The sequence below is a fragment of the Mytilus californianus genome, unplaced genomic scaffold, assembly GCF_021869535.1.
Source record: "Mytilus californianus isolate M0D057914Y unplaced genomic scaffold, xbMytCali1.0.p SCAF_1, whole genome shotgun sequence".
NCBI lineage: Eukaryota > Metazoa > Mollusca > Bivalvia > Mytilida > Mytilidae > Mytilus > Mytilus californianus.
This window is the reverse complement of record NW_026262581.1, coordinates 90,828,046-90,854,404: the sequence shown is the minus strand read 5'-3', so window position 1 is coordinate 90,854,404 and position 26,359 is coordinate 90,828,046. Positions and strand designations below refer to the sequence as shown.

The following is a 26,359-nucleotide window of genomic DNA, read 5'->3' as shown; positions in this document are numbered from 1 at the left end:
ATATTACAGAGTATGTCAATCATATAGAAATATAGGGAAGAAAGAGAATATCTTGGAATTTTTTAGTCTGTAAAATCAAAAGGATTTGATTAACTAAAATGTCAAATGTTAAAGTCTCCCATTTGAAGCAAATAAAGGATTATACATTGCATTTCTCAACTAGTAATCTGTGCAAAAACTGATAAAAAAGAGAGGCGAAAGATACCAAAGGGACATTCAAACTCATAATTCGAAAATAAACTGACAATGCCATGGCTAAAAAAGAAAAAGACCAAAACACAAACAACAATACACAAAACACAACATAGAAAATTAAAGACTGAGCAACACAAACTCCACCAAAACCTGGGGTGATCTCAGGTGCTCCAGAAGGGTAAGTAGATCCTGCTCCACATGTGACACCCATTGTGTGTCTCCTATATGAAATATGTTGATACGTTATATCAAGTTGATACGCCAACCATTATTATAAATGGTTGACAGATATTATGCAAATATTAATTATAAAAGTCACAGTATTAAACTGTTTTGAAAGTCCAAACTTTGGAAAACTAGAAACAAGATTTGTTTAGATAAATAAAAACAGCTTTATTAAAAGCTGATATCATTAATAATAGTTGTTAATTATTATAAATAAATTACAATATATGTGAAATAATTTGCATTGTGTGCAAAAATACCTGAATAATAAAATACTGTTAACTGTCAAAATCAGCTGTTCTGTCTGGTTACTAATTTGAAACTGACTAAACTTTCTAAAAACGTTTGTTAGACGACATCACTCAATACACGCTAAAAATACACAAATGTGAAAGTAAACCAACGTGACCTTCTAGTTGACAAGTAGGATTTGGGATAGTTCTAACTTTATAAAAGGATAAATATGGATTAAATAGGATGCATTAATAACGTCTGAATAAGGTAATTATGTTGTAACTATGAAAGATCATTCCACATAACAAGCAAGTGTGCAAAAGTGAACATAAGTATGACCCACTTTCACGGAAAATATACGCTGGGAAAAACGAATGAAATGAATGCTAAAAAATGTTACTGTAAATAATTGTGGTACAACACAAGTGATAAGGCATCACACAATAGCGGATTGGTAATTGACTCTTCATCTAACCCTAAGACATCACCAAATTCATAAACCATGATAACTTTGCATATGTAATGTTTAAATTATTTTTTCTTTCAGTCTGTCAATGGATGGTGAAAAATTCAGTATAGCTAAAGGTGTAGCCAAAACAGTGATTAACACATTGACAAAACAGGACTATGTCAGTGTTATATGTGCGAGAGACTCATACTGGGATGATGTTGGCAAGTAAGTGTATTATGTAGATTGTAATTAAAACATTGACAAAACAGGACTATGTCAGTGTTATATGTGCGAGAGACTCATACTGGGATGATGTTGGCAAGTAAGTGTATGTGTAGATTGTGATTAAAACATTGACAAAACAGGACTATGTCAGTGTTATATGTGCCAGAGACTCATACTGGGATGATGTTGGCAAGTAAGTGTATTATGTAGATTGTGATTAAAACATTGACAAAACAGGACTATGTCAGTGTTATATGTGCCAGAGAATCATACTGGGATGATGTTGGCAAGTAAGTGTATTATGTAGATTGTGATTAAAACATTGACAAAACAGGACTATGTCAGTGTTATATGTGCCAGAGAATCATACTGGGATGATGTTGGCAAGTAAGTGTATTATGTAGATTGTGATTAAAACATTGACAAAACAGGACTATGTCAGTGTTATATGTGCCAGAGAATCATACTGGGATGATGTTGGCAAGTAAGTGTATGTGTAGATTGTGATTAAAACACTGACAAAACAGGACTATGTCAGTGTTATATGTGCCAGAGAATCATACTGGGATGATGTTGGCAAGTAAGTGTATGTGTAGATTGTGATTAAAACACTGACAAAACAGGACTATGTCAGTGTTATATGTGCCAGAGAATCATACTGGGATGATGTTGGCAAGTAAGTGTATGTGTAGATTGTGATTAAAACACTGACAAAACAGGACTATGTCAGTGTTATATGTGCCAGAGAATCATACTGGGATGATGTTGGCAAGTAAGTGTATGTGTAAATTGTGATTAAAACATTGACAAAACTTGACTATGGCAATGATGTATGTATTGGGATGTTAAGGCGAGTAATTTGTTATATAGATGAGGCTTTTCCATGTAAATAGATGTGCCAGTGTTTGGGTATTTCTTTTGGGGAGAACTCACATGTAGATAGATGTGTCAGTGTTTGGGTATTTTTTTGGGGGGTCAGTGTTTTTCTATCTTGGTTCAAACAGTTGAATGCAATTACATCTTCAACTAAAAGAATTGTGTTTACTTAACAAACAACTTGAACCAAAAATAAAATAAATGAATCTTTTCTTTTTTCATTACAGGTGGCATGCCTATTCTACAGATGTTCTCAGCTGCCGTGAAGAAAAGTTGGTGCCTGCTACTAATGCTCATCGTAAGGATATCATAGAAAAGATTCAGAAGCTTAAAGCAGGTGGCACAAGTGAACTTGAGTATGTAGTAGCTTTCTTTATATATTTCTGCTTACTTCAATATGAATTTATTTTTTACTTTCTACTTTTATTACCTTTGTGTAGATTTATCATTGTAATTGTCATAGATTGAGTTAATTTTGACATGTACCAGTAAATTTTAATTTTAGAAAGGGATTTACTATTGGGTATGACCTACTTACTCGAAGTCCCAGGACAGGATGTCAGTCTATTATTGTATTTGTCACTGATGGTAAAGATACAGATGCTGAAAGTGTTAGATGTGGACCTGGTAAGTTATTGTCAAAGTATTTTGCTAAATAAAAAAAAAAAGAATTAACACAATTTTCTTTTTAAAACATGGTTAGAAGACTTGATCAAAAATCCTTTTTCCAAAAATCTAATCAATGTTAGAAAGATTTTGCAGTATTTTCAATTTATCTCAACAGATTTTGTTGAAAATATTATTCATAACAATGGCAAAAAGAACTAAGTCATCTGCTTAATTGTGTATTATAAAGTAATCTGCTCTAATAATTACATTCTATGATCATGAATGTTAAGAAATTTTTGTGAAATGGTAGTTATTTGAATGATCCTTCATACATCTCGCAGAAGTCCACTTATTTTATCTGCTAAAAAGAAAATGATTCTAAGTATAAAGCCTCTACTACTTACAGGTTACTATACAAGAAGTGGATTTGTACCTGGACCTGTATGTAAATATAACTGGACACTAGTATGGGATGTAGCTGAAGAAAAACAGAAGTACCTCAACCCACAGGTAATTAGAGAGTTGCTGCTCACAAGGAAGCTATTAAACCCAAAAGTTCCAAGTGATTAAGTTGAAATCATCCCTTCAAACATTTTATGGATGCCACCACAAGTTGGTTTATTGTTATGGAATATCTGATTCACAGATGACGACGGATATGTTCCAATTGTCATAACCACAACTCTGTCCTCTTTTCCTAGAATGTGACCTACCGAATTAGATTTATCACCCGATTTGTATTGACATGAGCAACACGACAGATGCCACATGTGGAGCAGGATCTGCTTACCCTTAGGGAGCACCTGAGATCACCCCCGGTATTTGGTGGGGTTCATGTTTCTCATTCTTTAGTTTTCTATTCTGTGTTTTGTACACTGTTGATATGGTTTTTGGTCCTTTTCTTTTTTTGCCATTACATTGTCAGTTCATTTTCGACTTATGAGTTTGAATGTCCCTTATCTATCTTTTGCCTCTCATATTAAATGCAACTTAAAATTTACTATTAGCTTTTAAAGAAAAAATATGGTAAGTCACAAAAATTTCAAGCACGATTATTATACTAAGAATTAGAAATCAACCAATCAAAATACTGAATTTGGTGTTTCGAGCACACATTTGGTACTCAGAGTACTGAGTAAAGTTTTATGACCGAGAGCCAGGTCTACATAAAGTGTTAAGGTCTAACAGTAAGCTGTATAGGTAGAGTTCAACAAGCTGATTCCCTGAAATTGAAAATATTGACAGTTTCTGATCTTTTATGTTTTTGCTTAAGGTAGCACTATACAGTCTAATGATGATTTTTTAGTGAATTTTTTTTTATCCCATTATTTTAAAGTATTTATCCATCTGAACATTTTGTAAAAATCCCAGAGTCATTTTGATGTCACAACAGGGAGTAAATTAATAATTAAATTATGTAAATAAAAGCACATGGTAAATACTTTACATATAAGAGTATATGGGAGGAGCTAATCTTTCAATCTTCAGTTGATACCAAGTGTCCAGCTGTTTATCTCTGACCACAAGAAAAATAATGTGGTCTTATCTTATTATGTTGCAATCAAACTTAATTTATGTAATAATGGAGGTAAACAAAGAAAATTTAAAAGAGAGAAAAATGTAGAGGGAATAAAATCTGAAGTGAAGACACATATAGATAGATATAAATGTGTAAGAGTAGCTTCAAAATAAATTTGAAAGCCCTGACAAATGTTCTTACTAAAGCAAAAGAATTTGAATCTGAATCTGACACCAGCAACTATCCTTATTCTAGACAAATCATCTAGATAATAGTATTTTTTAACTTGTACTATAAGAAGTATCTGTTCTATTTTGTAGAGGACAGTAGGTAGTATGAACAAATCTTTTATTGCATAGTTTTAAGTTTCTAGTTAATTTCACAGTACCATATATTTCTTTTTAAATACTGTAGAAACATTAATTTTCGTGGGGTTAAAATTTCGTGGTTTTGTCTCTTTATAAGATTTCATGGGGATTTAATTTTGTGGTTTCCAGTAAATGGAAGTGATATTATATGTAGATTAAATTTTCGTGGGGGTTTTAATTTCGTGGATATATTCTTTCCACGAAATAAACGAAATTAAATCCTCCACGAAAATTTCTGCTTTTACAGTATGAGTTATAATTATTATTTCATAGTGAGAATTATGTTAAATATTGATAATATGCAACTGATCACTCTTAATATTCTCTTATCTTATACTCTCTGGACAGGGGAGGAGCTTTGACCATATTTAATTACTAAATTACAGATGTTGGTCAAATCTGTGACGTCAAACTCCCGCCAAATGCTAAATTAGTTTATTTAAGGGATGGACAGTGCACAAATCATGCAAAATTTACAGTTTAAGTGTACAAAAGACACAAACTGTGTGGTTCTATTGATAAAATAATGGTGTCAAAACACTCCTGGGGTGTTCCCAGAGGAATGTTTATATTTATGTTGCATTTTTAGGGGTTCAAAGGAGGATATTCAGTTTGAAGATGATTTTTCAAAACAATTTTTCATGGGAATTGTCATCAAAAAATGAAAATAGAATATTTATGGGGGCCCCCTTTGGTTTGGCTTTGATGTATGTGATTAAAGGGGGTATTTTCTACAAAACGGTGTCCCAGTTTTTGGATAATTTGTTTCTGAATGAATTTATAGGTCTCCAAAAATGAAAGGTGAAATGAGGTTTGGCACCCAGCAGTTAAATCAATATATCTTCTAATTGGAGGCATATATCAAAAATCTGAGACACAGTTTTGTAGCTTGTGTATGGTCAATTAAAGGGATGAAAACAGATTTTACTACCATTTGACCTGAATGTGCTAATTTCATCCAAGTTTGGAGAGCACTTTTTTGGCAGTTCATGAGATATATTTTTTAATCGGTTACCGGTATACCAAAAATAGCTTTATCTATAGATTAAGAAAGATTAACATTTCAGCTTTAAAATGAGTTAAAGATTTAAAAAATCCATTGAGTGGTTTTTGAGAAATTAATCTTTGAAGACTGTTGGTTGGAGTCAGAAAAGTCTGACTGTAGTGCTACCTTAAATGTAGATATTATTGACATGATTATTACACATTTTCAGGCAAGATTATTTAGTTATTTAATTAAAGATGATGCTGAAGAGTTTCCAGGCAAGTTGGCTTGTGGGCATAGAGGCAGCTTTACCAAACTAACCACTGGTGAAAATTTAATCTCACAGATGAATAATTATTTTGATTTCTTGTCATCTAATGCCAGAAGCACAGAACCTTTGTGGACATCACCTTATTTAGATGCCTGGGGCCTTGGTTTGATGGTGACATATGCTGTCCCAGTCATAAGCAATCTAGACTCAGATAGCAAGTAAGTTGAGCGTAATTACATCTTTGTTATTGAAAGTACCATGCTGTAATTTTGACCTGTTTGAAAATACCAACGTTCTAGAAAGACCTCTTTTTAATTGCTGAATGGTTTGTCTTTCTCTCAAAATAGATTTCATTGATGAATATAGAAGAAATTGTTGTTGAATATTTTTAACATCTATAAATCATAGCTTGAATAGACAGAAGCAAAAAATACCAATTTATTATTACAAAAATATTTTCAATGCTAGCATGCTATCAAGAGACCACTGAGACATTACCAAATCCACATGGATATATTGTCATAGCACATTATGTTATTAGATAATTACTTTTTAGATAATGCTTTGTGTAGTTTAATAATTAATTGTTATAATTAGGACAATAGGAGTAGTTGGAGTAGATGCTACACTGGATGAGATTGAGAACTTTCTGAAGAAACATCAGTGGGGAAATGTTATTTCCTTCTTAATAAATGATCAAGGGGAGACAATTTATCATCCAAAACTGAAGCCAAGTACAAATGTAAGTTTTTTAAATGAAAAAATCTGAAACCAAGAAAAATTTTAAACTTTGAAGATGACATGTTAACTGAATGTTTTTTTTTAAATTAATGAAATTTCTTCAATGATAACTTAAGCCCATACTTGCAGCTGAAATTTTTCCAATGACAATATAAACCCAAACTTACATTAAGATAAAGATTAGCTGAAGCACCTTCATAAAATAGTTTTAATATATAAAGGTGATCACCACTGTCTTACAGATTATTTTTTTTTAATATCTGATTGTACTTACATTTTATAATAAAACTGACTATATGCTTGAAAACAGATTCCATACAATCTTCAACTGAAACACAGGTATGTGACCCAGACTTAGAATTATGTCTTATAGTCTTGTTTATATCTTCTAAGATATTTCCAAAATAACCACTTTAAAGATCTTCTTTAAATTCACAACAAACCATTTATGATCAAGGTCAAATGATAGTACATACATGTAACTTGAAAATCTTTTGCATAGTATTCCCAATGTGATGATTTTAATATCGTTTTAATTGAATGGTGTAAATCTTATAATGAATTTACATTTATGGTTTTAATTTTAAGCTTCTAGAGGACCCTATATTTATACCAGTTTCCCAGTTGGAGATGGACAGTAAAGGTAAATTTTCCGAAGTCCTTAAGAACATGATGATTGGAAGAGAAGGAATGGTAGAAATAGAAAAAGCAAAGGACGGAAGAAAAAGGGTAAGCTGCCAAACTTGGGAGAAATGATAAGTTATCTGCGGTATATTTTAGAGTTGATCATCCCAATTGTTATCATATATGGCAGCAATCAAAAAAAGAAATTTCTCAGAAAATTCTGAAAATTCCTGTAAATGTCATGTTACTGTATAAATTGCATATCAAATTAAAAAAAACAACAAAAGTCTGCTTCAAACATTGATTTGGCCTATTTAGACTAGTTTACTCAAGAATATTTCTTAAGTACATGTAGTTGACTTTAAAATTTACACCAATGACATAGCTTTGCATACAGTAAGTCTACCAAAAGATCTTTTGCCCTAAATCAAATAGAACAATTTAAACCAGGCTAGGTGTATCTTTCTCTAAAACTATATTCAGTGTAAGAGGTGACTTTCCATTATAAAGCATAGTACATGACATGTATTACATTATTAATATAGGAAACAGTATATGTAGATGTAAGTTAAGCTACACAGACTTCTTTGACCCTGTAGTTATGGTTTGTCAAGTATTAAGTAGTTATTTTGTAATTGAATGTAGAGTAAATTTACAGTAACTAACAAAAAAGTAATAAATGTTTTGTATGTTTAAGACTTACTACTATGCTGCACTGAATGAATCAGAATATTCCTTTGCCTACAGTTTAGCTGACACTGACATGGTAAGCATTCCTTTACTTACTAAATGTTAGTACATGTATCATACATCTTGCTGAGTGAGGCATATACTAAGTTTCGTTTAGAACTCTATATGTTGTTCCTTTCAGCCATGTATGTTTGTCTGCTTGCACCAAATATATTTAATCACCGTCCTGGATTTTTAACTTCTCTTTTGCTCATAACATTTAAAATCTTTATAAAAGTTTTCTTTAAAGAAAATGAAATATGTTCCAGCTAAAGAATAAGAAGGGCTATCAAACTGGTTCCTGTTGACTTTCAAAAATAATTGAAAATGGCTTTCTTTCTCATATCTAAATATTGAAAAAAAAAAGATGCAGTTGAACTGAATAAGCACTATACAATACCAATTGAACTGAACAAGCACTATATAATAATGATTTTATACAGAAATATATTGGCTGTTGCATCTATTAAAACTCGAAAAAAAGATCAAAAGATCAAACACAATAATTTCTTGTTAAAAACAAGTAAAACGTTTTTTATATTTTAGTTTGTCAGGAGATCTCAGGAGCCCGAAGACAGATCCAAATATCCAAAGAGCTATTATAACCTTCTTCAGGAATATAAAAACTTGATGAAAGAGTTGCCTGATGCAGTAAAAAATCTAGATATCCGGGAAAATGAACAACGGTACCCAGGACTAACAATTACCTACAAACATTCTACCATTTTTCTTCCTCCCAAAAGTCATTGTGATCCAACACAATATATATATGATGATAATCTGGCTAAAAAGACTTTAACAGCACATAGATGGATTAACAGTTTTGAAACAGATCGAGGATGTGAAGCTGGACAGAAATTTCATAAAGGGATTAGGTAATTGTTATAAAATCTTTGTTGTAGGTAGCATTTATAATTTTCATAAGGCAGACTTCTGAATAAATAAAAAAAGAATTGTTTACATTTACAATAGTTAATTTATTATACCCCTTCTTTGATGAAGATGATATATCGTTTTTGTGACCTTGAAATTTCTTATGTTACACTTTTCTCAAGAACTAGAAATGCGAGCTTCCTGAGATTTGTTATTAAGCTTCAAATGAACATGCTATACCTTGTTTAACATGTGTTTTTAGATTCATTACTCAACTTATTGTTTACTGAATATTTATATAATCTAAGACATAATGGCTATGTATGAAATTCTGTTGCATTTTCTTATAGAACTCAAAATAAGAGCTTACTGAAATTTTTTTTCAGGTTTATGTGCACATTCTACATTTGATGCACTTTCAGATTTATCACTTATCAACTTCCTGTGTACTGTAATACATGTACTGATATCGTCTTACACATAATGACAATGTACTGTGGATTCATTATTATTCGTTGGATACCAATTTTCATGGATTTCGTGGGTACAGATGAACCACGAAATTGAATATTCAACGAATTACAAATTTCCTATAGGCGTGTATACACAATATGGCAAAACCACGAAGTAAATATCCACGAACATGTAAGTTTTCCTTAATCCACGAAAATTGGTACCCACGAAAATAAATGAATCCACAGTATACAATTTTTGCCATAGTTTTCTTAGAATTTACAAATCAGAACATGCAACAATTTAGTATCAACATTAATGTGAGCATGTTATACCTTGTGATTAGTTTTCACATCTATTGCTATTCAAATTTTCTCAGGAATTACAAATCAGACCTTCCTGAAATTAGTCTCAAGCTTAATGTGATCATGGTATACAGTGTGATGCATTTTCACATCCATCACTTATCAATTTCTTGTTTACTAATGTCACTGCTAGAAATGGACACTCTTTATTGAAATGGCTTTACAACTGCTACAACACTAGGGATAGCTTACAGAATTTTATTTCTGAAAATACAACATTTAAGACTCATAAACAACAGGTCAAATTGCTTAACCACCTGCAAATACATTTTTCCACAACATATTTATATAATAACAATATGAATAACATGACCAGACCGCAAATACTTTATCCATATTGAAACAAAAATCTGTGAAAGCCAACGTTAAAATTATTTCATATAAAAAATATAACAGCCATAGTTTTAAACTAACCACCTTGTACATCGATTAATGAACCAAGAGTAATAGTGGATGTTAGTACCCTTAAAATTGCAAATTTCCGAGGGTGAAAGCATGCAAACTTACTTGTGCACATAAATGTTAGTACATGTATAGAACTTCAGGTCATTGCAGGTCATGTCAGGTCAGGTCAAATGAAATATGAAATCAGATGAACTCATGAATATGAATGTATATGATATATGAATAATTCTAGTATATAAGACAAACATGATTTTGATTGTGAAATAAATGAATTCGAAAAAGATATGAATAAATCATCTGTGACACTAAATACCTGTCTTGTTGGTAACATTAGTGAGCAATAGCTCTCAGTTCAACTTGTTTATACTTTTTAATTTCAGAGCTGATGTTTTGATTACACAACCAATAGAAGAAATGTGGAAAAAGAGAGCATTTGAGTCCCTTGATCAAGTAAAATGGACAAATATTGGTCTAAGAAGCGGAGTATTTAGAACATATCCAGGTCATAGGTCAACCAGAGCATATGATCCAACTCAGTATGTATATGAAAATAAGGAGATATAGTGTAATTGCCAATGGGAAACAATCCACCAAATTTTTCATGTCCAGGGCAATACTTAAGTACTGAAATTGTAAACTCTGCTTACTTTCTTGTTTAATATGAGATCACTGTTCTCCTTATGTATATCTCTTAACCATTCATATAATTTTTATGACCTCGCTGTGGCAGAGGAGGCAATTAGTTTTAACTTTGTTCGTTTGTCCATATGTCTCCGTCTGTTCGTACATCCCAAAATTAGTTTCCCTTCTCTAACTTTAGTTTGCCTCAACCAAATGTTATGAAACTTATACACAAATGCTTATTACCACCAAACACAGATCAAGTTTGAATTTGGGTGACGTGACTTTCACCATTCTTAAGTAATGTTCCTTTATAAATGGATAAAATTGCTATATTTGCCGTATATTTACAAGCGGGGGCATCTATGTCCCATGGACACATCCTTCATTTATTTATTCTAGTTCAGATGGAATTATTCCTTTTTTGAAAGTTAATTTATGGGACACAAGAGAACAATATAACTTTCATTTAAATTCTAAGTACAAAAAAATGTCAACCTTAAAGAAAGGAATTTATATGAAAAATTAGTAAAGAGAAACTTACCACTAAAAATCTTTGCTGTTGTGATAGGAAGTAGTTATGTTGGAATCTATAAGCACTCAGTTTTATTCATTAAGATATTGATTATCAGTTATATTTGATATGATAACTTTTGATTTAGTTGAGCCATTTTCCTAACTTTGTATATCTTGACATATAGAATGAGGTTTTGAATTGATATTTTGCAAATCATACCCTCCTTCCCATAAGGAAAAGTTCAAATGAAGAAGTGTTATTCATACAAAAATTGATGTGGTCTAGATGGATCATTTGTGTAACTGACCTATGTTTGTCCTGAAGTTAATTTAAGTTGCAATAGACTGAAGGTCCTTTCTACTGATAAGTATCAACTAACTACCTATACTATATGGCCATCTATGCTCCATTTTAAGAGTAACTTATACTATATTGAATGAAATTTTCACCAGATATGCATTTTTTATCTTTAGAAATTTATGCTTCTGAGCATCATATATTCATGTATTTTTGTAGAAGACCATGGTACAAAAGAACCAGCAGTGCCCCATGGAAAACATCTATATCTACACCCTATATGGATGCTGCAGGAGTTGGTAAAATCAACACTATATCTCAGGCTGTTTTTGAAGGGATGCCAATGATAAGTAATGATGAATGTGCTAATGCATCACAGAATGGAGTACCACTACCTGGTGGATGTAGATGTGATCTGGATACTGATTGTAGTAGCAGTAGGTTGTTATAAAGAAATATACACAGCATGATAACATGGTTTTTATACTAACACCAAAAATTGATTAACTAAATGCATTATATGTATAATTATTAGGTGGTAGATGCCATATGGAAGCTGCATTGGAGCAAAAACTTGGTGAAAATTAAAAAGGCCTTTTCTTCCAATTAATGATAACTCCTTTTACTGTTTAATTCTGATTTCATTCTATTTTGTATTTTGAATACATTGATACTTCAGCAATAGACAATTTTCATGTTACTGACTTTTGACTCCTGAGTATATGATTTTTAAAGGCAGTGCTTTAATGCCTTTCTAGTTGCCGGGTTAATCCTTCCTTCCGCGATATCCAACTTATCTACGTGGGGGGTCATTAGACTCCAAGTAGATCCGGAAATGTTGAATTCTCTCCTCTTCTTATTGCGATATAAAATGTTTTTTGTTTCATTTCATTTACATTGGGAAATAGAGAAACGATCATTGTGTTTTGTTAGTTTAAAAAACTTTTGATATATTAGTATTTTGCATTATAAGCAGTCAACCGATTGACAAACTAGAATTATTTGAATTCCGTGTGGAAAGAGCTCGGGTTAATTTCGAGTGTTATCTGCAATCTAGATGTTTATAAATCATTTCAGTCGTTGATATAATAATTAAAGGTCGACTGAACATGAATTATATTATACAATTTAAAGCGCATTTCTGTTTATGCACGTGAACCCGTCTCACGTTATTTTCGCAGTTATATAAAGTAGCAAATTATCGTTCCTGAATAGGTGGCGCCGTGGTAGCGGATCCTGTTCCTCTTCTTCCGGTTTCTGCACTGAGCAACTATTTCAGTTATATTTTTAATTAACGATGCCAAGTACTTGTTGTTGTGTACCTGGATGTCATTTAAGAGGAGGACATGCATTTCCAAATGACTTAAAAAGAAGGAAAAGTTGGATCAACGCCATGGCCCATACGCAGATTGGACGAGAACACGATGATATCGTGGAGTCCATCTCAATCAGCTGTTGTTTGCAAGGCACGTTTTACTGAAAAAGACTACGTGCAGGAAACTATTCATGGTAAAACTCTATTTTCTTTGTGAAATATATAGTTATATATGTAATCGCCATGCGAATAAACCAAAGTCTGTTTACAACCGCAATTATCGTTTTAGAATAAAAGGGGGTGGGTAATTCAAGACGTCATAATTTTTTGGATTACGATTCAATGTGTTCTGTTTGAGATTTTTTGGTGATTGCTACAATTATAATGATTTCTTACAAGAGGTATATCATACTGAGAATTATTTTAGCAGTAATTATGCTAATGTAGTAATGACAGGAATGCATAAGCTATGCCTCATAGACTTTCTTGAAAAATATCAATGACAATGTTAACAGGAACAAAACAATGACATGCTCTCATCTATATTATAGTAATTTAGGTACAAACAATGTACGTTTGTTGCATAAGTCTCTCATTGTTTGTCCTTTGGATTTACATAACATACATTGAATCAGGCAAACATAGTTTTATCCAGATTGTAATGAATAAATCTAGTTAATATTTCGCCAGGTAGTACAAAGTATACATTGCTAATGGAAGTTCATTTAATTATAAAAAAACTAATGTTTTATAACCTTTTTCAGGGCGCAAACCCACCATACAGAGACTTAAGTCTACTGCCATTCCCAGCCTATTTTCCTGGACCAAGCAAGAGACTGAATCGTCCGCAAAAAAAAATAATCAGGGCAGTTTCCTGTGAAAACAAAAGAACTAAACTTGAATAATATTGTAGTAGAAATCTAGAGGAAAGTTTTGATTGTAAAGTTGGTTTTCCTGAAGAAGTCATTCATACTGCAGAAAGGATTTATGACTGTCCACCACCAACTGCCGAGCTAATGTTGAGCTTCACAGATGGAATTACGCAAACACCATCAATGCCTATGTTTTCAGCAGAGAATTTTGAAATGAAGACACGTGACACAGCCATGCATTTTTATACCGGTTTAGAGTTGTATACTAAATTTTTATTTGTTTTGACCACACTTGGTCCAGCAGCACATTGTTTGAGATACATATATTTTCAAATTGATAGGGTGTCAGTTGAAAATCAGTTTTTTTATGACTTTGATGAAATTGAGGCATCATACAACCAATTTTGAACTGTCTAGATTCTAGATTGAATCTAGTGTTAAGAATATTGTGTATACATGGATTGTTTTTATGTCTAAACAGTGGTGTGAGGCTAACACTTGGCCATCTAGTGGTTAAGTCAGGTATTTTTCACCATCCAACTTCAAATTAAAGTTTCCTACGACTTGGATTATTATTGACAGCACAGAATATCCCGTGATAAAACCTAAAGCTCCTAGAGCTCAGGCAACCTTTTCATCAAATAAAAACAGAAACACTGAAAATTCTTGAATGTTCGACACCTGGTGGTTTAGTCAACTATGTCTCTATGTCACATAGAGCGAATTATTGGACTTGGCAAAACATACAAAATTCTAATAAATCCTATGAATGGAACTGAAACAAAACTTTCATCTGAAATAACATTTAGTTGTTTTATGTTGTGTAATTTAAGAACTTGTATTGTGCCAAAGGATGCATAAATAAAAGTGACGCAATGAATTTTGTTCTGATATATATATATTTACAATTACATGCACATGTAAATTGTAATGCATATAAAAATAAGGAGATGTGGTATGATATTCAGTGAGTTTATCAAACTAAAGTGCATAAGAAATGGGTTTAAGCAGTTACAGGTGTTACTTTCACCGTACAATCTCCAACAATGAGAAAAACTCGTACCCTGTAAAAAATTTCAGAGATCTTACAACTAAGTTTTGTTGTCTCACCTTGACTTTGGTGAATTTTTTATATCTGTTGATGTAAATATAAAAAAGAAGATGTGGTATGATTGCCAATGAGACAACTCTCCACACATGCACAAGAGACCAAATGACACAGAAATTAACAGCTATAGGTCACAGTACGGCCTTCAACAATGAGCAAAGCCCATACCGCACAGTCAGCTATAAAAGGCCCAGAAATGACAATGTAAAACAATTCAAACAAGAAAACTAACGGCCTATTTTATGTAAAAAAATGAACAAATATAGCAAATATGCAACACATAAACAAACGACAACCACTGAATTACACTTTTATAGGCTCCTGACTTGGGACAGGCACATACATGTACATACAGAATGTGGCGGGCTTAAACATGTTAGCGGGATCCCAACCCTCCCCCTAACCTGGGACAGTGGTGTAACAGTACAATATAAGAAAGAACTATAAAAATCAGTTGAAAGAGGCTAAACTCATCAGATGGATAAATACAAATACAAGTGGACGTGGTCAGGTAGTTGTACATCCAAACAACAAAAAGACACTAAGTACAAATCTGAGAGTACTCGCAGTTACTGACAGCTAGTTCAAAGCCACTAACAACTGATAAAAAAATCTTGCATCTAAGACTAAATTATCAATCCGTAAGCTCCCTTTAGCATGTTTAGAATTTTATAAATTTTAGATTTTACATTTCTGAGTTATGGGGTTTTATTCATTAAAAAAGGGGGGATTTTCCAGTTTTTGGACAACAACTCAAAAATGCTTTAAGCAGTTCACATGAAACTTTGGTGAATTATTTATAGCTATTGATGTAATCTCCCTATTGATTTTCATAAATTTCAAATATGACATTGAGAAGAAATTGAACTTTATTTGTTTATAGTCTGGCAACAGATTTATTAAGTATTGCACAATAGCACAGTGTATTGCACAACAGCAAGAAATCTTTAATTGAATATAAATTCAATTCATATAACCGATTTCAAGTTCATTGACTACATCTATTCAGAAACTATAATATGTCTAATATTTAATTACAATCCAAATTCAGACCTGTATCAAGCTTGAATATTGTGTCCATTTTTGCCCCAGCTGTTCAGGGTAGTACCTCTGCGGGTGTATCCAGCTGCGCTCAGCGAATCAGTTTATTTCTTAATTAAGAACTCCTTTTTATACGACCGCAAACAAATTTTTGTGGTCGTATATTGGTATGACGTTGGCGTCGTCGTCGTTGTCGTCGTCCGAAGACACATTAGTTTTCGCACTCTAACTTTAGTTTAAGTGAATGGATCTCAATGAAATTTTAAAATAAGGTTCAATACCACAAAAGGAAAGTGGGGATTGATTTTGGGGGTTATGGTACCAACAGTTAAGGAATTAGGGGCCAAAAAGGGGCCAAAAATAAGCATTTTTGTAACTTCCAGACATAACTTGTGTGTAAGTGTATGGATCTCTCTGACATTGTACCACAAGGTTCCATATCACAAAGGGAATGCTGGGATTGATTTTTGGGGGTAATTGCCTCCAAATTTTAGGAATTAGGGGCCAAAAAGGGGCAAAAAACAAGCATTTTTCTAGTTTCATGACAATAACTTGTGTGCAAGTCTATGGATCTCTCTGACATTGTATCACAAGGTTCCATATCACAAAGGGAATGCTGGGATTGAATTTGGGGGTAATTGCCTCCAAATTTTAGGAATTAGGGGCCAAAAAGGGGCAAAAAACAAGCATTTTTCTAGTTTCATGGCAATAACTTGTGTGTAAGTGTATGGATCTATATAAAATTGTACTACAAGGTTCCATATCACAAAGGGAAAGCTGGAATTGAGTTTGGGGGTAATTGCCCAAAAAGTTTAGGAATAAGGGGCCAAAAATAAGCATTTTTCTAGTTTCCAGACAATAACTTGTGTTCAAGTGTATGGATCTCTCTGAAATTGTACTGCAAGGTACCATACCACAAAGGGAATGCTGGGATTGATTTTGGGGGTAATTGCCTCCAAATTTTAGGAATTACGGCCAAAAAGGGGCAAAAAACAAGCATTTTTCTAGTTTCATGACAATAACTTGTGTGTAAGTCTATGGATCTCTCTGACATTGTATCACATGGTTCCATATCACAAAGGGAATGCTGGGATTGATTTTGGGGGTAATTGCCTCCAAATTTTAGGAATTAGGGGCCAAAAAGGGGCAAAAAACAAGCATTTTTCTAGTTTCATGGCAATAACTTGTGTATAAGTGTATGGATCTTTATGAAATTGTACTACAAGGTTCCATATCACAAAGGGAAAGCTGGGTTTGAGTTTGGGGGTAATTGCCCTAAACGTTTAGGAATTTGGGACCAAAAAGGGGCCAAAAAACAAGCATTTTTCTAGTTTCCAGACAATAACATGTGTTCAAGTGTATGGATCTCTCTGAAATTGTACTGCAAGGTACCATTCCACAAAGGGAAGGCTGGGATTGAGTTTTGGGGTGATGAATCATAAGGGGGTTCAAAAAATTTGGGGGGGGATTCTTTTTCCTTTTTTTTCTTTAAAATTTTCCATTTTAAATTGGTTATTTCTGATTTATATATAAAAGCAAATAATAATGATATGGTTTGAATAGGTAAATTAAATTTTTTTAAGTATCTTAGACCACTTTCATTCTGTGTCAGAAACCTATGCTGTGTCAAATATTTAATTACAATCCAAATTCAGTGCTGAATCAAGCTTGAATGTTGTGTTCATACTTGCCCCAACTGTTCAGGGTTCAACCTCTGCGGTCGTATCAAGATGCGCCCCATCGGAGCATTTTATTTCATTCATAAATTACTTTATGCTTGGAAATATAATTTTGCTTGGAGTTGAAAGAGTTGACATGTTGCAATGTACATTTACTGTACATAGTTCTATGGTACCAAATCAAAAGTTTATATAAAGAAAGAAGTCAAAGGTTTCCCATCATAGTTTAGTTACATACATTTTTTTTGTACCTGAGGTCGTTGAATATAGATCATTATATAAATAAGGAGATGTGTTATGATTGCCAATGAAAAAACTAAGGATTTTCTTATCCAAGGAATAGATTACCTTAGCCGTATTTGGCACAACTTTTTGGAATTTTGGGTCCTCAATGCTCTTCAACTTTGTACTTGTTTGGCTTTGTTACTATTTTGATCTGAACGTCACTGATGAGTCTTATGTAGACGAAACACACGTCTGGCGTATTAAATTATAATCCTGGTACCTTTGATAACTAATTTGACTATAAACATAGATAAAAAAGGTACAAACTGGACATAATACACTAGTTCATAAACAAGTGAGAACAATCACCTTCATATAGTGCTCAGAATATGACATTCATATAACTTGTTCAATATCATTAGAGAACTCTAAATCTTAAATACTGAAAGCCACCTCTGATAAGTACACTGTACTATGCAAGATAATGATATAACTGGACTTAAAATACACACAACCTGTAATTAACTGCCTTTACAGCGCTTTCGTGCTTTGATTGACTGTTACTCTGTGGTAAGACATTCTGTACTCTGTCAAGTAAGAGCAACTGAAAGAATTAAAATCAGTGCAGTTTGGGGAAAAAAAAACTGTTTTCCACTGATTATGTCACATACTATAGAAAACAGAAAAATGGTTGGTAAGGTTTAAACTTAAAGCATACATCACTCTTACTGCTGTCATTTCTACCTTTTCAATGTGACACAAGACCTTTATACTTTGTTAATTTACCTAACTTCATGTATGAAGTCAGTAACTAAACGAAAAAAAGAAGTTCTAGTGTAATTAGAAGATTTACAGCTGAACAAAACATAGCACAAGGACAATGATATCCAACCTTAAGGGAAATAATTTTTACATAAATTATAAAATATAGGGTTTGAACATTTCCAATTCAGACCTGATGGCAAAGAAAATGATTCAATTTATATTGCTAAAAGTTCTATTGTAATGGCAGGAACAATGCTATGTTTTAGTCTCAATGAATATTATTTTGTTAACTGATAGGAAAAGAAGAATAAGGAATGGATACACACAAGACCAAAGTCTTAAGAAAAAATTGCAAAGAAACAATGCTTTTATTGTTGCGCTTCACTTTGGCAGTTAGTTGAAGGTCTTCAATGATGGAGTAAAAAGCTACGAAATTGCCTGGAAATATATTCTTAACAATCGTAATAAAATAAAAAATGTTGGTAGATTCATGATGTAATTGAAAATTGTAAACACTGTTGCCTTATTTTTCCTTCAGTAGAGTATTAAGGTTTTGAGTTTATAAATTTACATTTTTTTTGCAATCCAGAAAAAAATATGTCATTTCTGAAAATTTCAGGAAAGTGTTATCTGAGTAAAGCTACCAAATTGTCTGATCATAGACGTTGTGCCACTGTTAGAGTAGAAGGTGTTACAGGCCTTGATATTTTATATGATGATTTCCATAATAAGATCATGGAGAGTATGCAGGCTAGTAATTTCAACAAATCTTGTGGTCAGATTTATGACTGTCCTGATAAAGAACCAGGCTGTACAACAAGGTAAAAATCCACTTAATTTACAATACCTTAATTTGATGCTTGAAATGAATAAGTTGAACTCTCTAAGGAAATTTAGTCATGATTACTGTGTATTAATATATTTTCGTGCATACCAGTTTTCGTGGATTGAGAAAAAATTGTGTTTTTGTGGACATTTGATTTCATGGTTTAGCAAAAGTCTGCACAGAAGCTTATTGAAAATTTGTACTTCGTTGAACATTTGAATTCGTGGTTCACCTTTACCAACACAGTTCACACAAAATGGTATCCCACAATGAATCCACAGTATTAATTTACCGGTATTTAAATTTCTGTAAATATATTTAATCATATGCAGTTAATGCAAGTTGTCATTCATTCTTTTAAAAGTATGCAAGTGTCAAAAGCTATTCTACATTATAACACTAAAGGAAGTCCCTTTAAAAAAATAATGATTAGGTTCTTAGCTTCTAAGGTTTGATAAAATGTCAAAGGTGATATTAAATATTTTTCTATTGAAAATTAGGAAAGACTTTCTTTTGAATGCCTTTTGTTAATGGAATAAGATATATATTGAGAGGGGTGGTGGTCAAAAGGAAGTCTTGTCATGTTTTGTATATCCTTAACATCCTTGAAAACCAAGGAAATAATGTTTCCAACTTGAAAATCTAGCAAAAATCTAGAAATTATATTTCTGTTTGAACTCATTGGATTTTTTAAAGGTTTTTTTTCCAAAGGGTTTTGATTAATTGATATTTATTTTGTAAGGCCTTATTGAGACATTTCAGGATTTGTGAAAAATAATCTCACAGAACATGGTACTTAAAGTTGTATATAGAGTTTAATGATAAGACAAGATGCCTTTAATAATGATTGTAAAGTTTAAAAATAATCAGTTAACAAAGAACAACAGAATAATCTTGATTTTTCACTATTTCAGATGTTACCTGTTTGATAGTAAAGCAAACTTGGTTGTTGATCCTGATTTCATTACGGCTAGTAACTTAGACAAGAGTAAATATGCAGGTGTGCAACTTGGGAAGAAAGAAGGGGAGGTTATGAAAGATCTCATTTACAAACATAAATTCTTTATCAGAAAGGAAGCTTTAGAATTCCAGGGCACATGTAGAATTACTCCAGTCGAACCAAAGGTAACATAAAGAATTTTGATAAAAAGTTAAATTTTGAAAGAACAATTAATTCATATTATTTATCTAATTGGACAAAATCTTACATTGCCAGTAAGTATAATGGCAGTTAATTGCTAGCTATATCAAACATGAAATATATATCAGCACTTTGATAGGTATCAAATGCAAGTTCAGGTAATTTGAATAATAACTATCTGATAATGTTGTTTACTTGATAATGGGTTTAGATCCACCTAAATTAGCTGATTTGTATGTTGTGATATCTTCTAAATGATTTCTTTTCAAAGAATCAATGAAAGACATTATTTTGATACTTTACTAGCTCTCCCTTTCCTTTCAATACCTTAACTAAAATATGTACTTAAAGGCTTCTTTTTTTTAATATATATATATACAAGATTAAAGAAAGTGATAGGCATAAGCTTAGCTTTAGCTTGTAATAAAATGTTTTAGTTTTATTGGTGTTTGGCCATTATCTACTGAAAGTTTTATAATTGATTGCTTTTTCAAGATTGCTTCAAAATTGTTATCATGAATGATTATCAAAGGGTCAGTCATCTTTTTAGTTAGCTATAAAACCTGGTTTAATCCACCATTTTCTACACAAGGAAATGCCTGCATCAAGTCAGGAATATGACAGTTGTTTTCCATTCGTTTGATGTGTTAAAGCTTTTGATTTTGCCATTTGTTGAGGGACTTTCTTTCCTTTTTGAATTTTCCATGGAGTTCAGTATTTTTGTTATTTTACTTTTTAAAAGTAATCAAGGTCTGTAATGACTTATGTAAACTGTCAATAATGATGGAAATATAGATTGTACTGTCTTTTATAAAAATATGAAATTGAATGTTGCATAATTCTTGAAGCATGTAATTGATGTTTCAGACAGCTTTATTGTTACTATGAAATTACTATGAATTGATTTTCAGGTAACATTGGAAGGAATACCAAAGAATCCTGCAGAGAAAGATGATTATTTCAAAAACAAAGGTCCAATTCCTCAGTTTAGTAGTGAGTTTGGTTGTATCCAGGATGTTGTCAGCTTCAGTGCTAATGATACAGCACTAGGTAAGATTTCTACTAACATAAACTGACTATGACACAATACAATGTATGTTGACAGGGAATATCTCAGGACTATTATGTCTAGAAGAGCTCTACTAATAATTATGATTTATATTTGTTTATAAACTAAAATTGTCGTCACACTATTCTGAGAAACTATTTTACAGAATGACTCCATATTTTGTTAACAGATCAACAGTGATGTGTTGTAATGTGTGAGCATTTTTAGGATCTGTTAGATGCCTACTTCCTGTTTGCTGATAAAGTCGATTCCGGGTATTTGCATAGCCTATTAGTCAGACAAAATTATGCAATTAAGCGGAGTATCCGAAATGCAAAATTGCGGAGTCAAACTAATTATTATGATTTATATTTTTAGGACGAGGTATGTTGACAGGGAATGTTTCTGGACCATGTATGTCAGGATTCTACTATGTAACATCTTTACCAAGGACCAATCTTTATCTGTTAGTCATAGAGGACTGGAACAATTACAGAGAGACTTTGTTTTATAACTTTAATTGTAGAATCACAAGAAGGTAAGTGAAATAAAAATTGTTTCTTTCAATAATTTGAATAAAATTAAAGATTTGATGTTGTACAGACACATCTAGTTTCATGTATTTATGTTATGTTTTTTATCCTCTGTGTTTTGCAAGGAAGCTTTAAAACATTCTTGGAAAAAAATAAAATAAACGAAATTTTTATGCAAAATGAGTATATTGTAGCTCACATACTTCATTTGTAATTCTGTTACTATTTTATATGAGTTTTATGTAGGTTTTTTTCTTAAATGTTTTTGAACAATATAGAAATTTATATGCTAATTAATTGAATATTTTCATGCCATTGTAAAAATAACACACAGATAATACCAAAACAACTTTGGTACAAAGGGAAATAAAAAAAAAATCAGTGAGCAATACATGAACAAAACAAAGTATATAACTTCTTACTAGATAGGTTAAGGAACAACAACAAAATACTCAGACGTACAGGAACAGTCAAGAAAAAACAAATTACTAAAGTGTAGGGTAATGTATCTCTCATATTAAAACACTAGTAGTGAAAACAGATGCTCCTGAAGGTTTAGAATATCTTGACATCAAATCTGATGCCTTAAAATGATAAGCATATTCTGGTATCAAATAATCTGAATCATACTGTTACATTCGAATGAAATGTTTAAAACTAAAATCATTTTCTTATTACAGTATTGTGAATTCTGGTGCTCACAGAATTATAAATGGTACCTGTGCTCATGAGGACCATTCCACCAGTACACTGGCTGCTGAGGAAAAATGTCCAGTACTCCGTGACCTTGACCTGAAATGTGCTTATACACATGGAAATATCTGTCAAATATCAATGTATTTACTGTTTTCTGTACTAACAGTGTCTTTAACACTTGTATTTTATTAGGCACAATAGTATTTTATATGTTTATGATATTGTTCAACACATCGAAAAATTAAATGATCAGTTGTTCAAATAGTTTAAGCATTTAGTTGTACTAATTGAAAGCTCATCGTGGTGATTGCTCAACAGTGAAAGATAAACTGAATGCTATAAATAGTTGTAACAATTATTTTTCTCAATAAAAAAAGGACATTAGCTGTTAATCTGAAAAAAAGGGTATTATTTAAAATTTCAGAATCTTTCTCCAAATTTTATAGTTATTTTATAAAAGACAATCAGTTTAATATTAGAAATAAATATCAAAGTTTTAATTGGTAATCATTAACAATAATAATTCCTAAAGTTTTTCACATTATATATTTTTCGTGAAGACTACACAAGACATTCAAATAATTCTAATTACTGCTTCCCTTCATAAATGTAATTGCTGTAATACATAATTTTTTCATAACATTTTACAGCTTTTATATCTTTATATTTTCACCATGATGCCATGAAATGTAATTGGATGTTCTGCATTTATCATTCTTATCCTAAAATAAGGTCAAATTCCTGATAAACTCCCTTCTAAATTATTGAAATCTATAAATTTTAATTAACCATAGTATCATGGTGTCAATAAGATATACATCACCAGGCTGACACCCTCATGGTAATGTTTAATACATATCCAGAATATATAATTCCAGAAATCATTTGTGATTATTTATAGCTTAAGTAAAGAATTAACTTTATATTTTGTTAAAATCCTTTGAGAACCATGATGTATACCATCAGCATTCAAGCTAAATGTTTACATTTTATATATACCACATGTATGCATATTGTCAAGATTTTGATTTTTGGAACATTGACTGATTTTGGGGTTTGAATTTTAAATTCATATGAAAAATTAGTTACATTGTAGAACTGTTTTGAGATTCATATGTATCTTACAGATATAGCAAATGTAAAACTAACAAATCACCGAATTCTTTCGTGTTATATTGCTGTGAAGGGCATGCATCAGTCTAGTTTGTTGTGTAGTATTTTATTGATATACTTTTTACTAATTTTTTCATATTTTAAAATTATCATATATTGTTTTCCAATATGTGATATATGTATTGTGTTTTATACATTGTTGTTTTACATAGTTATTTATTTTTGTTTTATTTTATCTGTGTTAATAATATTTTTGTATTTTTATAGTGTTACTTATATCATTTGTAATTTGATAAAAAGAATTTTGTTATCTTCAAAAACAAATAGTACTTAACTTTTTTTCTAGTCCCACATTTAGTCATTGAAGATTATAATTAGATCTTTTGATCTTGCATTCCATTTTGTAGACATTGTAACAATTTTTGTTTGGTTTTATTTTTTTGGTTTACTATAGTTAAGTTTGAATGTTAATAAAAGAATTAAAAGTTTTCTTCTAGTTTCATTTGTTTATAGGATATTTCAAGATAACAAAAGGGGTGTTCCAGAATTAAACATATAGGAGGCACTTTTTTTTAGACCACCCATAATGTTATAATAGAAAAACAAAGGATATAATTCCATTTTACTTATAAATCTAACAAAATTCTAAAGAAAACACAAACACTCACAATTATTAATTTGAGTGCCCCCTATTCCCCTACCACGGTTGATTTTGGAACAGCTGTAATTTCCTCTAAATGTTTTAAAGGTGAGCTACCTATTTTCTGGTTCATTCAATAGAAATTAGAAAAATTTAAGTTAATTTGTATTCTTGTTTTCAATGTTCAGAGAAAATAAAAATGGAATAACCTCATAACAACAACAAAAAGACAAACAAATAGGATAATCGCTTATTCAACATTTTGTACTGATGTCATATACTTTGGAATTTTCTTGTTTGCTAATAGTCTTGTTTAGAACTTTAAAGGAAATTTTGTAGCTTATGTCTGATACCAAATGAAATATTGGTATTGTAGATTTGAGTTCACTTAATAGGATTATTTTTAATTCCTGAACAACATTTCTCTTTCCATGGTATTGACACTATTTATGGACATAGTGTGAATCCTTTTTTTTTTTATTTTAAGCTTGAATTCACCAGCATATGTTGTCAATGGATCAGCTTTATACTTCCAACTGGTCAAATGACTCTCTATAGTAAAACCTGCTTTGAAAACTTACCTGTAAACTTCAACATTTGTATTGTATTTCCTAACATGATAGATTCTTTAGAGAAGGTTAAAATATCCTTGAACAGAATCACTTCCAATAAAAAAATGGTTATATATTTATCTCCCCTACATATGTGAGGAGAATATTCATGCCCAGTCAAACCATTTATCTGCTTGATTGTATATTACTACTTACTATTCAGATTATGTCATTCTATGTGCACCCTAAGGGTTGGATGGATATAAAAATAAGATTTTGAATAAAAGAAGATATGGGCATGTGTCAATGAATAATTCAAAAACACCAAAGCCATACCATCTTCAATCATAGACAGTTGCCTGTACAGGACCAATTACTGAAAGTAGTGCAGAAAAGGCTTACCTGGGATTGGAACCAATCTTGGGTATATGGTAAAAAAATTGATTTTGAGGTTAATACTTCCAAGGTAAAGGTCATTCAAACTAAAATTGGACTGAAATTTGTTGTGAGGTAGAGGAGTTTCTGGATGATAACTAGAAGAACCTCACTTTCTTTTGGAACCAAACTTTCAGGTAGGGTAATATATATTGAAAGGAAGATTTCTATGAATTTTCAACTTATACGTTGAAGGTCCAGGTCTGTGTTTCACAAAGAATTCTTACAACTAAAACTGATTTTAAGTCGTCAATATTTCAGTATACTTGCAATCCATTTTAATCCTAAGATTTGTTAAACACAGGTCATAGTTACTAAAAAAAGTTCATAAATGTGTGCAAAATAAGGATTTACAGATGATAACTGGAACATTATATCAGACTGACACAAGAGTTGGATGAATTATGATTTTGGAGGTTTTTATTTACCTTAATGTGCAAACTTACCAAACTTAAAATTAACCCCTGTCTGCCATTTTGTTTTTCGTATATCATTATTAGCATAAATCAGGCCATTGGTTTTCCCATTTTAATTGTTTCATATTTCACCTGTTATAGCTTACTATATGGTATGGGAGTTTCTCGCTGTTGAAAACCATATAGTGACCTTCAGTTGTTTACATCCTTAGGTTTCTGGTTGATAGTTTTCTCATTCTTGTTTCACAATTCCAAAAGGGAACACATATTATATTATTGTAGTAAATAAACCATTTTATAAGACGTTTCGGCCACTGGCCTTCTTCAGTTTCTTTATTATCCTTCTTACCTACATGGTAGACATTTTGCTTT

The 26,359-nt window shown here is 31.7% G+C and overlaps 1 protein-coding gene and 1 long non-coding RNA gene across 2 annotated transcripts in view; both read left to right on the top strand.

Annotated features, from left to right (window-relative positions):
* The window catches only part of LOC127725864 (voltage-dependent calcium channel subunit alpha-2/delta-2-like), a 40,124-nt gene extending 15,780 nt beyond the window's left edge, over nt 1–24,344 (top strand). Inside the window, exons 7-22 of the mRNA XM_052233204.1 lie at nt 1,202–1,330; nt 2,434–2,562; nt 2,712–2,833; nt 3,222–3,325; nt 5,917–6,176; nt 6,556–6,700; nt 7,288–7,428; nt 8,021–8,089; nt 8,599–8,927; nt 10,529–10,684; nt 11,803–12,020; nt 19,208–19,409; nt 20,329–20,539; nt 21,467–21,605; nt 21,982–22,141; nt 22,817–24,344. Coding sequence (XP_052089164.1) covers nt 1,202–1,330; nt 2,434–2,562; nt 2,712–2,833; nt 3,222–3,325; nt 5,917–6,176; nt 6,556–6,700; nt 7,288–7,428; nt 8,021–8,089; nt 8,599–8,927; nt 10,529–10,684; nt 11,803–12,020; nt 19,208–19,409; nt 20,329–20,539; nt 21,467–21,605; nt 21,982–22,141; nt 22,817–23,024 — 2,722 coding nt within the window. The 3' untranslated portion in view covers nt 23,025–24,344. The remainder of the gene's footprint in view (nt 1–1,201; nt 1,331–2,433; nt 2,563–2,711; nt 2,834–3,221; nt 3,326–5,916; nt 6,177–6,555; nt 6,701–7,287; nt 7,429–8,020; nt 8,090–8,598; nt 8,928–10,528; nt 10,685–11,802; nt 12,021–19,207; nt 19,410–20,328; nt 20,540–21,466; nt 21,606–21,981; nt 22,142–22,816) is intronic.
* LOC127725876 (uncharacterized) lies at nt 12,602–14,650 on the top strand. The gene is made up of 2 exons (XR_007993251.1): nt 12,602–13,092; nt 13,663–14,650. It is a non-coding gene; the product is annotated as an uncharacterized LOC127725876 (long non-coding RNA).
* Nucleotides 24,345–26,359: the final 2,015 nt, after the last annotated feature.